The following is a 13,466-nucleotide window of genomic DNA, read 5'->3' on the forward strand; positions in this document are numbered from 1 at the left end:
AGCTCACAGAAGTGTGGTAGCCGAAGCATTGAAATGCATGTTGCTGCAGATAGCATTAGGTAGTACTTGTAGAAAAGTTTGTGTAAAATGTATGGTGTCTCTTGTACTACTGTAAGTGTGGCTGTTCTTTTTTTTTATTTTAATAGTTATTTAAGCTACCTTTACTGTTCAGTGCCAGCATCATGTGATGTCCTTTGTTCACTTGGAAGCACATCCTAAGTGTATTTTGTGCATTGCATGTGTAATTAAATATACAAGTACCTGCATTACCCTGTACTTTGCAATGTGGGTGGCATGTGCCGAAGCTTTTGTCTGCAAGCATAACCTTACGTAGTTGTTGTACTACTTAGTGTCGTTATATTTTTGTGCTGCATGTGTATATGGATGGATGGATGAAAAACTTTGTTCAGCTCCTGCAAGGCGGCATGTGTATATGCCCAGCCATTATGGTATATAAGTGGTAGTTGCTGTTACTGTACTACTCGTGTAGTGATAATTGTGCGGTATTATGAAACTTTGTTTTTGTTTGTGTATCATTCGGGCTCTCGTTTTTAAACGAATAATACTCTAGTTCCTACATTATGATCTGTTCTAAATTTCATATTGTTCTGTACGCCTTGTGTATTTCTTGTATTGTGTTATTCACATTGTACTGCTGGTCCGATCTAAAGTATGGCATTTGGACTGGCTGTATGTTCTTAAATAAATAAATAAATACCACATTGCCACTGCCACTGGCCATCACTGTATTTCCTGAATTGTGTTATTCCCACTGTATCGCTGACCCTTGCATAAAGTATGGCATTCGGACTAACTGTATGTTCTAAAATACATAAATAAATACCACATAGCCACAGCTACTGGCCATCACTGCATTTCCTGTATGTATCGCTCACCGCTTCATTAAGTATGGCATTCTGACAGGCAGTATCTTCCTAAATAAATAAATAAATAAATACACATAGCCACAGCTACTGGCCATCACTGCATTTCCTGTATGTATCGCTCACCGCTTCATTAAGTATGGCATTCTGACAGGCAGTATCTTCCTAAATAAATAAATAAATCAATACCACATAGCCACAGCTACTGGCCATCACTGCATTTCCTGTATGTATCGCTCACCGCTGCCTTAAGTATGGCATTCTGACAGGCAGTATCTTCCTAAATAAATAAATAAATCAATACCACATAGCCACAGCTACTGGCCATCACTGCATTTCCTGTATGTATCGCTCACCGCTGCCTTAAGAATGGCATTCTGACAGGCAGTATCTTCCTAAATAAATAAATAAATCAATACCACATAGCCACAGCTACTGGCCATCACTGCATTTCCTGTATGTATCGCTCACCGCTTCATTAAGTATGGCATTCTGACAGGCAGTATCTTCCTAAATAAATAAAAAAATCAATACCACATAGCCACAGCTACTGGCCATCACTGCATTTCCTGTATGTATCGCTCACCGCTGCCTTAAGTATGGCATTCTGACAGGCAGTATCTTCCTAAATAAATAAATAAATCAATACCACATAGCCACAGCTACTGGCCATCACTGCATTTCCTGTATGTATCGCTCACCGCTGCCTTAAGTATGGCATTCTGACAGGCAGTATCTTCCTAAATAAATAAATAAATCAATACCACATAGCCACAGCTACTGGCCATCACTGCATTTCCTGTATGTATCGCTCACCGCTGCCTTAAGTATGGCATTCTGACAGGCAGTATCTTCCTAAATAAATAAATAAATCAATACCACATAGCCACAGCTACTGGCCATCACTGCATTTCCTGTATGTATCGCTCACCGCTGCCTTAAGTATGGCATTCTGACAGGCAGTATCTTCCTAAATAAATAAATAAATCAATACCACATAGCCACAGCTACTGGCCATCACTGCATTTCCTGTATGTATCGCTCACCGCTGCCTTAAGTATGGCATTCTGACAGGCAGTATCTTCCTAAATAAATAAATAAATCAAAACCACATAGCCACAGCTACTGGCCATCACTGCATTTCCTGTATGTATCGCTCACCGCTGCCTTAAGTATGGCATTCTGACAGGCAGTATCTTCCTAAATAATAAATAAATCAATACCACATAGCCACAGCTACTGGCCACCAAATAATGAACTATATCAAGGTATGTTACATACACTTGTCTAGTCAGTTACACTTAGGTTACTCACACTTGGATACTAAACGAAATGTCTCGGGTAAGCAGCAATGCCCGTTTACTGATGAAAAGCACCGAGCTGCGAACTAACATAAGAAAAACATCACAAGCGATATAAGATTGCCAGCAAATAAAGTTCAGTAATAACTTGGCCAATTTGCGGGCGTTTCATTTTAGGATCTTTAATTCTTGAGAAGCTTGTGCGCTTCAGGGAGCCACAAAGGCAAATCGAAAAAGCATAAACACACCATTAAAAATTCACGCGGTGATTCAAGGTTACGTAGCGACGTTGCTTATATCAGGAATACAACCGCACACGCACACGCAAGAAGTCTTGGCGAAGAAATTAACTACACCATGGTGTTCCGTGCGGTTAGGTCGCGTTTGCAACACGAACAAATTCGAGAATCGGCCAGGACGTGATCAATAACGCCGCTTTGGAATGTCACGACACGTGCGTTGACTCGTAGCACAGAATAGCAATACACACCCGAGTGGTCAGGCAATCGCCGCACGCGAAGACTGATGGCACACTCGTTTCCACTAAATATTAGTTTCCACACACGTGCGCAGGATGTTTACTTTCAGCGAGGATCGCGTTTCAGCAACGCCATGTCGAAATTTTTTCGGTCCGGATGGCTGTCAGTCTTCTTATTTGGATGCATTCTTCGACCGACGTGACCGCTATATGTACACAGCACACTTACGAGCAAGAAAGGCGTAGAGCAATGGGATTAAGCGCACGCAGTATTTCCAAGGTACGGCCAACACAGCGACTATCTCTTCTAGTTCACTATAACAGCGACCAAGGCAGGCGCCATGGGAGCCATGGGCGGGCGCGGATAAACTCGCCTCGCGTTGTCTTCGGTCCCGGCTCGTCGTTGTTTACCGTCAAGGGCTTCGACTATTTTGTGATATGAAAGCGAATCAACACGACTCCGTTTTTTTCTTAACTATATGCAGCTAATTTAGATTGCAAAATGCAATGTAATACGAGCGCGAATAAACGAGATGTAAACATGCCGAATGTAGGCGATGAAACATTTTTTCCGCTCTCTTTTTCAATGTTTATTTGAAATAAAGGCACAGCTTTAGCATTTTGGGGCCTTATTTCGGCCTTCATCACAGTCAGGCATCAGTAGCTTTTACTTCCTAGCATGTGCAGATATGTTTCCACCAGCTGAATGCCGTGCTTTAACCTGGGCGTCGTCTGCTACAGGAACTTTCTAGGTGGCGCGCGCGGCAGATGTCGCTACCTTAAAAATTATGGAGGGACCTTAGGCATGAGCTGCGCGAGAGACGCGGCGCGGTGGTTGGAAAATGACGATGATGATGAATGGCGATGATGATGACGCTACAGATTACTCCCCCCCGCGGAAATGAAGCTGAAATAAAAAAAAAAACGACGGGGGCGTATATACAAGAATTTTGCTATCGCGAGACAAGAGGGTCCGTGAGAAGTCCAGGTCGTGAACGTGCAAGGGCCTTCGGGAACCGATAAGTCTCTGGCGGGCGGCTCTGGAAGAAGCGCAGCGGACGAAGAACCGGGCGAAAGTACGCTGTGGTCGTACCTAGGTGGGTCGCACGGCGACTTGATGGGGCCTTTCGGTAGCGCACCGGTTGTCGCGAGTGAGCGCGGCAGAGAGAGGTGCCCGCAGATGTAGTTGAGGGTGGGTGCAGATGTCGTTGCAGTCGTCGGCGCAGCGTTGACCACTGGGTGATATGACGGGGGGCGCGTCGACGCAAGTGCGTATCGGTCACATGACGACGCACGAAGGGATGTCTCCGCAACGCATAGATACCCTTGAGGGAGATGGCTGCACCGCGTGGTAGCGTTGAAGGGCGGGTGTGAAGCGTCTGCTGTGTTTGGCGTCGAGCGCGGTGGCTTCGTCGACGTAAAGTTGCGTGCGGTAGACATGTGTGGCGGTTGGGCGTCGTTGCCGTTGCGACCAGTGCGCCTGCGTAGCGGTCACTTGTCGGGTGGATGGTGTCCTGCGTCAAGGGCTCCGCAGGAAACCTGTGGTGAAGCTGAGGAGGCGTGGTCTCTGCTGCAGGTTCGGACGGCGAACCTGTGCTTGTGGAAGCCCCTACGGTGGTCGGCTCACGAGGGCTGGTGCGCAGGTCGGCATGCTGGATGTTTGCTTCTGTGGCTGGCGTGGCATATGCGGTCAGCTCTGGCGTATGCTGACCAGGCACGTCGTCCTCAGGCGCATCAGTCATAGTCGCAGCGTCTCGGAAGTTCGGCCATCGGTGGTTAGGGGCTGGGACTTCGGCTGCAAGAGACTGCGAGAGCGAGGCTGGTCGCTGCTGGCAAGATGCGCTGAGTGTCGAGGTCGATGGAAAAACGGGTTCGTCGGACATCGTTGGCGATGCCTCTGCAATTGGGGGTCGTATAGCGGGCGTGGCGATGTCCCTGTCTATGGCAGACTCCAGGGCGTGCGGCGAGGTAGCCGTCGTAGATCCTGACGTGGCAGAAGTGTCATGGGCCATGGAGGTCGGGGAAGATGTGCAGATGGCCGGAACGTCTGAAGGACCATGGGCCGAGGCTGTCGAAAAGACAGAGCTCTCAGTGGAGTGGCCGATGGCAGCAGGCACTTCCTGTACCTCGTCGGGCGGGTGGTCGGGCGCAGGAATTGATGCGCTGGTGGCCTGACGTGAGGTCGGAGGAGTCGTAGCCGGGGAAGGTAGGTCGTCGTCATGGGAGAGCTGCGGGCCGGGTGGTACCGCTCGCGTTGACGGAGGGGAAACCCGGAACTCACGGGTCCCCGGTAGCGGGCGGTACGTCTCGCCGTAGCGGGCCAGTACCGCAGCGCAGAGGTCGTCATATGGCTGCGGGCTGGAGGAGGACGCGGCGGACAGATGATGCAGCTCAGCCGGGAGGGCGTCAAGCAGGATGTGTGCATCAGTGGCTGCGCGGTGACGCCATTCACCGCGAGGCAGGCGTCGAGCTGCCAGAACCACGCTCGTGGGTAGGACGGGTGAAACGGCGGAACTGGAGGGCAGAGTCGCGGAAGCATGGCAGCGGGCCGCTCGGCGAAGGGCGTGTTCTCCGGGTCACGAATTGTAGCGAGAGGGAGATGTGAAGGCGGCCGACGTGGCCGTGCCGAAGTCTCGCCACTTTATTCGAAGGCCCTGGTACAAGCAGAGCGGCAGCGGCTGCCGGCGTCCAGCTTCCAGGAGCGTGAGCTCGTTCTCAACTGCGCGCGCCTCGAGCACTAGGCATGAGCTGCGCGGGAGACGCGGCGCGGTGGTTGGAAAATGACGATGATGATGAATGGCGATGATGATGACGCTACAACCGTTTCAGGGCCTACTCATCACAGAGATCAAAACCCTCCTGCGAAACGAGATTATGATGATGACGATGATGACACCCATACAGTTTTAGATGACCCACAACCGGGGATTGGCCAAACAGCGGGTAGTGGGTTGTCCGTTCTATCAAAAGTCGTCGTCACCTTCATCGTTTAGTAAGGCTCACGTGCCAGTGCTTTGAAAATTCTTCTGCGAACTTGCAAGTTAGCGGGAAAAAGCTGGTACAACTTGCGGAGCTCTCACCTGCTGGTGGCCTTCAGCAACCGGATCAAACCCTAATCGTTTCTCAGGTCTTACCCATCGCCGCCATCAAAATTTTCTTTGAAACCAGAAGATGATAATGATCGATGACACCAACACAGTTTTAGACGACCCACAACGGGGGATTGAACGAAAAGCGCGTAGTGGGGCTCCTTATTATTGAAGGTCGCCGTCATCACCATCCTGCAGGAGGGCTTAGACGCCAGCACCAACAAAACACTCTTCGCTGGAGAAGAGGCAAATCAGCGAAAAAAAATGTAAAATTGTGGGGAACCCTCACCTTCCAATCGCCTTCAGCTACGGGGGTCAACCCCTCACAGCTCCTCAGAGCTTACCCACCGCAGCTATTGAAAGCCCCCACCGCACCCGACTGCCGGCTCTGAGGTGAGGAGCCAGACACAGCCGGGCCGGGTTCCGGCCCTGGCCTGACGGAACAGGCCAACCCGGGCACTATCCCACAATTCCACCCGCGATCCTGTGTCAGAATCAACGGATGTCCCACCACCGAATCCAAGTGTCTTAGACACTCGAACACGATGTTGGTGCTTGCTGTAGGATATTGGGACTATATATACCTGCTGAATCTGACTCTGCCTGTACACTGCGCTGCGATATAGTATCTAGAAATCGTGAAACATCACCCTGTAGTACTTGAAGACTTCAGAATGAAGTTCTTTGTAGCGTTATCGCATAAGAAAGTCCTAAGTGTCGCAGTCGATGTCTGAAACAACTGATCAGCGATCCCCTGATGGACAAGAGTGAGCTCCACTGAATCAGTGAGCAGTTAGCGATTATGCGACCACTGACTCCAATGCACTAACGTACTGTCGAGTGTAGCCTGGGGACTTTCGAACGCCATCACGACCCATGTCCGCGGCAGCATGATAATCTGGAATGGCATATGGGTCGCAAGAATAAAGCTGTTGCGTGCCAGACCGGCCGGCAGTGCCATTGAATCAACAATGAATTCGTCAATCACCAGCTCACGAATTACACATGAAATACGTAAAACAGTCGATTCGATATAGAGATCATCGGCTCTTTATAAGATGCGCATAGCCAATTGTGGAGAAGAGACGCTGGTGCGAACGGTCGTTCAAATTAGTTATGTCCCTCGCTCGGTCCAATGCCAGTCGTGCATAGGTGGTGATGATGATGATGCTCCTGGCATGATTTGCACCTACCCACCAGGGGGTTCGACATGGAGTTGGGCGGATCATATAGTCTGACATTTTTAAGTGCTAGTTGGGGTTACAGAGTCCATTAGAATGTACAATTGTTTTTAATGAATTCGAGTTTTAGCCTACCTCGTTGCATAACCTCGCAAATCAGCAAAAGTCATTGTGTCAGGATGACCTAATTTAAATATTGTTAGCGCTTGATGTGTCGAATAAGACGACTTCATTTGGATATGAATTTCTCTATAGCACTGCATATACTCCCGTCCGAGTGCCCCAGCACACGAGCCCCTAATGACAGCAGTACAGTCCAGGTGACTGGCAGACACAGGGGCCGCATTACAATTTCAATAGTTCGTTTTCTGAGACAAGAGAAATGACGGCAGTTCAGCTAGAAATGTTCGAGTGTTTCTACCTCATTGCAAAAAGGAGCATGTAGGAGAGATCGCCAGACCAGTTCTGTGCCTGTATTAATTAAGAGTTGGGATTCTACATCGAAATCGTGCCATCCCTACTTCTGTCTGCTTTGTTTTACACCATTTTCTCCTCCAAGTCCACCTTGTTGAATGTCATCGTCATCATCTTTCGGTAGGGCTCAAACGTCACGGGCTTCCGAACGCTTCGTTGATGAACAGGCAAATTACCGATAAGGCAGAAATAACTGTGTTCAACCCTCGTCTGAAGTAGCCTTCAGCAACCGCATCAAACCATTACCGTACCATCAGTGTTTACCCATCGCAGCCATCCAAAGCCTTCAAGAATAAAAGAAGAGGATGATGATGACAACGACAGTTGTACAGCTCTACATGACCCACAACCGCGAATTGGCCGAAAAACGGGTAGTGAGCGGCTTGTGCTATCTGAGGTCACCGACAACATCATCCTGCAGTAGGGGCCACAACCGGGGCGTTCAAAACTCTTCTTTGGCGAACGTGCAAATTACCGGAAGGAAAACAGGCATAGCTCTGTGGATCCTTCACTTTCTTGTCGCCCAAGCAACAGGATCAAACGCTGATTGTTGCTCGGGCCTTGCCATTCGCAGCCATCGAAACCCCCCGCGAATCCAAAGAAGATCATGATGATTACATCCATACAATTTTACGTGACCTGCAACCTACATTGGCCGAAAGGCGGGTAGTGGGTTGTCACAATAATTAAGGTCCCCGTCATCATCCTCATTCAGGAAGGCTCACATACCAGCGCCTTCAAAACAGTTCCAGCCGAACAGGCAACTTAGCATACAATACTGCCTTAATTGTGCGGGACCCTGACACTCCGGTCGCTATCAGCATCCGGATCAAACCCTCACTATTCGTCGGAGTTTAGCTATCGTAGCCATCGAAATCCCCAAACTAGTGTAACGAGATGATGACGACGACTCCGATAGAGCTTAAAGTCGCCCAAAACCGTGTATTGGTCGAAAAGCAGGTAGTGGGTGGTCTGTTATATTGAAGGTCGTCATCTTCTTCATGATTCAGAAAAGCTCACATGCTAGCACCTTAAAAACTCTTCGTCGGCGAAATTAAAAATTGCCAAAAAGAAAAAGAATGGCACAAGTTTGCGGAGCTTTCCCTTCCAGGTCGCCTTCAGCAACCGCATAAATCATGACCGTTTCAGGGCTTACTCATCACAGAGATCAAAAGCCTCTTGCGAAACGAGATTATGATGATGACGATGATGACACCCATACAGTTTTAGATGACCCACAAACGGGGATTGGCCAAAAAGCGGGTAGTGGGTTGTCCGTTCTATCAAAAGTCCTCGTCACCTTAATCCTTTACTATAAGGCTCACGTGTCAGAGCTTTGAAAATTCTTCATCTGCGAACTTGCGAGTTAGCGGGAAAAAGCTGGTACAACTTGCGGAGCTCTCACCTGCTGGTGGCCTTCAGCAACCGGATCAAACCCTAATCGTTGCTCAGGTCTTACCCATCGTCGCCATCGAAATTTTCTTTGAAACCAGAGGATGATAATGATCGATGACACCAACACAGTTTTACACGACCCACAACGGGGGATCGAACGAAAAGCGCGTAGTGGGGCTCCGTTTTATTGAAGGTCGCCGTCATCACCATCCTGCAGGAGGGCTTAGAAGCCAGCACCAACAAAAAACTCTTCGCTGGAGAAGAGGCAAATCAGCGAAAAAAAAAATGTAAAATTGTGGGGAACCCTCACCTTCCAATCGCCTTCAGCTACGGGGGTCAACCCCTCACAGCTCCTCAGAGCTTACCCACCGCAGCCATTGAAAGCCCCCACCGCACCCGACTGCCGGCTCTGAGGTGAGGAGCCAGACACAGCCGGGCCGGGTTCCGGCCCTGGCCTGACGGAACAGGCCAACCCGGGCACTATCCCACAATTCCACTCGCGATCCTGTGTCAGAATCAACGGATGTCCCACCACCGAATCCAGGTGTCTTAGCCACTCGAACACGATGTTGTGCTTGCTGTAGGATATTGGGACTATATATACCGGCTGTATCTGACTCTGCCTGTACTCTAGGCTGCGGTATAGTATCTAGAAAACGTGAAACATCAACCTGTGGTACTTCCTAATAAACAACGAATATCCTGACGACGTCCGAACAAGAGCCGAACTTCCGCGTCCCAGAACGGTGGTTCACGGGGCGTGCAGCGGACGTCGCATTTTGGATGTCCATGAAAGGCCTTCCAACAGACGTCCGAAGAATATAGCACGTGGACGTCTCAATAATTCAGGTATGGATATCAAGAGGACGTCGACAGGAGATGACCGCGCGGACATTTCAATGCTGTTTGGATGCAAACCGCAACACGCTAGTTTATCTGACAATGCGTGAAACTGATTTTGCAACATATGGAAACCACCGCTAATATTTATCTTTCAGAAAATATGTGATTGAGGAAATAATCCATGGATAATTGTGCGAGCATGTATGCATTGCATTCGTGGCATTTTTCGCGATTATTTACGTACTTAGGAGAAAGGTGAATGGGTGACGCACGTAAACTCGTCTACTGCAGTTTCTTCCCACGAAACACAAAACCTCTAAAAAACGTCTCAAAACGGCTATAGATGTCGGTGTACGAGAAGACCTAAAATATATATATTTTTTTAAATATAGCATTCGCTCCTCAAATGTGCTCGCATACTATTTATTAGCATTTTCAACAGCTACGGCATAGCCAGAGTCTATTTGGCCAAAGAAGTTCATAACGGCTACTTCGAGACATTTTTTTAGCTAGACATAGCAAAAAATGACATAGCAAGCTAGACATAGCAGTTACCGTTAATGCTTTTTTCGTGATTTCTTTCGGTTAACCTGCCCGCTCACTTCCGGTATAACAGTTTCTGCAATCTTTTCTTCTGGGTTTGGTTTTCAGCACCTCTACTAACAGCTTGACAATGTCCTGAAAGCAACCCTGCCTCCTGCCGCTCAAATCGTGGCTCATATCCACAGGCGTGCGCACTGTTCTCCATTGGGGGATGGGGCTGCAAGTATCACCTCGGAGCCCCCCCCCCCTCCCTCCTCCCAGCGGTCCAGTTCGGAAGAAAAGCTTAGATGCAAAAGTGAAAATGAAGCGATGACGTGCTTCTTACAAAGGCTTGCCCTTGGTCACCAAGGGTATATGTTGGAAGTAAACAGTTCTTGCAATGCAACGTCAGGGCTCTGCGACCGCCATTATTATCAATAGCCTGCGTGGCCGTGACTCTGCACTCAAGCATGGCGGGTTAGGCCAGACATGAAATGTATAGGCCTGATTTGGCGCCCCCCCCCCCTCAAATGATTAAGGCGGAAGGGGGTGGGGGCTTTCTCTGCACCCTGTGCGCTCGCCTATGCGTCATGAATGTGAACGATGAGTGGGTTTGTCTCATTCCGAGAGCTTATACCCCGTCTCACCAAAAACTTACAACATGAGACATACACCTTTTTTTAAAAAATAGTCGTTTGTGTAACACTTACTCTAAATGCAGCACCATATTTTTTTGCCGACGAAGCGCACAAGGACAAAGGAAATAATTCGACTGCGTATTTCAGAAGCTGTAATCGCAACAAGAAGTCAACGTCAATCTAATCATTCGTGCCTCAATTTTTCCCCGCTTTATTCGAGCTTTCCGAAAGCTTTAGTGGCCTTAACACAATTGACTGAAACTTGTATACAATTTTTATTTATCTTTGCGCAGCGCACAAATTTGGCAAGGCACACAAGAGAAGAGGACGGGACAAGCGCTGATCTAACAACTTCCTCTTCTCTTGTGTGTCTTGTCAGATTTGTGCGCTGCGCAAAGATGGATAAGTTCAACTCGCCCGCCTATCAGTCCTACTACAATTTTTATTTATTCATTTTTTAATCTCTCATAACCAAGTTCCGCATATTATTCCTTTACAGATATTTCTTGCTTCTTTATCCTACCCGTTGTTTTTATTTCTCGCTTGAGTTCGTTGTAACTTTGCCCTCTGCATTTAATTCATACCATTCCCCAATATAGGTCGCGGGCCCATTGATTAATTATAATGATATGATGCTCCTCGGACGTTTGGCACCTACCCACTCGGGGGTTCGGCCAAGAGTCGGGCGGATCATATAGTCTGAAAATTTTTAGGTGTTAATAGAGGTTACAGAGACAATTAGAATGAAGAGTTATTTTTAATGAATACCAGTTTTAGCCTAGACCATGTTGCATAACCTCGCAAATGACCAAAAATCATTGCCGTTATCACATAATTTAAAAATCATTAGCGGTTGATGTGTCGAATAAGACTATTTAATTCGCACATGAATTTCCCTATATAGCACTGCATATATTCCCGTCCGAGTGCCCCAGTACAGAAGCCCCAAATGACAGCAGTAGAGTTGAAGTAACTGGCAGACCAAGGTGCCGCATTACAATTTCAATAGTTCGTTTTCTGAGACAGGAAAAACGTGGGCAGTCCAGCAAGAAATGTTCGAGTCGTTCTACTTCATTGCAAAAGGAGCATGTAGGAGAGACCGCCAGACCAGCTCTGTGCATGTATAAATTAAGAGTTGGAATTCGACATCGCAATCTTGATTAATAAAGATTTATTCCACGATTAAGCTTCTTTACGTATTATTTCTATTGTGTTTCTTTTAACCATCCGAAATTGTGTCCCGCCACCGTCGTGGGCACGCGCTGCATGTTTGAGGACCACCATCATCATCATTAACAAACATCGCGCGCGTGGCATCTCACCCTGTTAAATCGGCCACGTACGTGTACGCCTCTCGCGGCACAAAACAAAAATTTAGACGCAATAATGGCGAACCCTCAAGGCCAAGCCACCGGCTCGAAAACGCAAGGCACCACGCCCAGCCAGCAGCTTCCTCCCCCTTCGTCTCCGAACTTCTGGGACCCCGTCTCGTTCGAACACGAAGAGGCCACCGACGAGTGCCTGCGCAGGGTTGGCTGCGACATCAGGGAGCTCGAGTTCTACCGCGTTCCCGGAGTGTTCATCTCCGCCGAGGAGAACAACATCGCCAAGATCCACGCGCTCATCCTGGGAACTCCCGGCACGCCTTACGAAGGCGGCTTCTTCCACTTCCTGATGAAGTGTCCGCCCGACTTTCCCAACAGTCCTCCGCGCGTACGCCTCATGACCACGGACGCCGGGCGCGTGCGGTTCGGGCCGAGCTTCCACGAGAACGGCAAGGTGTGCCTGGGCCTCCTGGGCACCTCGACCGGACCCGCGTGGAGCTCCGGTCAGTGCCTGGGGAGCGTGCTGTTGTCCATCAAGGCGCTGCTGAGCACGGAGAACCCCGTCGCCCAAGGGTCCGGTTTGAGGGTCCTTCCGACGTTGGGCAAGTGGCAGAGCGGCAAGATATGCTACAACGCCGTCCTTCAGCACGAGACCATCAGGGTCGCGGTGTGCGACGCTGTTGAACAGTGTCTGGGAGGAACGTCGGCGTACCCGGCGCCCCTGAAGGACGTGGTGTTGAAGCACTTCCCGCAGTTCTACGGCGAGTACGAGAAGGCGGTCAAGAAGCAACTCCACTTGAGCGGTACGCGCATGAACGACTCCCACGAAGCTGATGTCCCAACGTACCAGTTCGACGTGCTTCTCGAACGGCTCGCTCAGCTACGCGGGAGGGTGAAGGGGGCGAACGAAGCGGCCGCCGGGAAATCGAGCAAGTGATTCGAAGTTCAGCGTCGCGACTCCGATCACGATCACAGAGATCACACGGAGGACGTGTCCGTTTATGCAGCTGCATATAAGTTGGGTGTGGGTGATGCGCGCCGTGGAGCAGACTTCCCGGGACAAAATTTCGAAATAAAGGTTCGTGAACCTCGGGTGGAAGGGACGACAACGCGGCATTAAATTCATGCAACCGAATCTGCCTGTGTGCTGCAGTACGTACTGCTGTGTCATTGTGTGAGTAGGAAGGGAATGGTGTCCACGTAGATCTAAAACTTAACTAAAAGATGAAGCAAGCGAAATACACTCTAAGAAAAAAAAATAGCCTGTGTCGCTCTTTTGGGCGAATCCTGACTTGCCAGGTATGACTTCAAAGAGAGAGGTTAGCTCTCTTTTAGT

The 13,466-nt window shown here is 49.0% G+C and overlaps 2 protein-coding genes across 2 annotated transcripts in view; both read left to right on the forward strand.

The window, feature by feature from the left end:
- LOC119390336 (cytochrome c oxidase subunit 6A2, mitochondrial) overlaps positions 1-13,466 on the forward strand; it is a 673,327-nt gene that overhangs the window by 46,463 nt on the left and 613,398 nt on the right. The window lies entirely within an intron of this gene.
- On the forward strand, positions 12,192-13,067 carry LOC119391352 (ubiquitin-conjugating enzyme E2 Z). The gene has a single exon (XM_037659036.1). The coding sequence runs from the start codon at positions 12,192-12,194 to the stop codon at positions 13,065-13,067; it is 876 nt and encodes a 291-aa protein (XP_037514964.1).

This window comes from Rhipicephalus sanguineus, chromosome 4, assembly GCF_013339695.2.
Source record: "Rhipicephalus sanguineus isolate Rsan-2018 chromosome 4, BIME_Rsan_1.4, whole genome shotgun sequence".
Taxonomy (NCBI): domain Eukaryota; kingdom Metazoa; phylum Arthropoda; class Arachnida; order Ixodida; family Ixodidae; genus Rhipicephalus; species Rhipicephalus sanguineus.

What these genes read in the sequence shown, in the direction of transcription:
- LOC119391352 (XM_037659036.1), top strand. Translation starts at nt 12,192, where the DNA reads ATGGCGAACCCTCAAGGCCAAGCCACCGGCTCGAAAACGCAAGGCACC.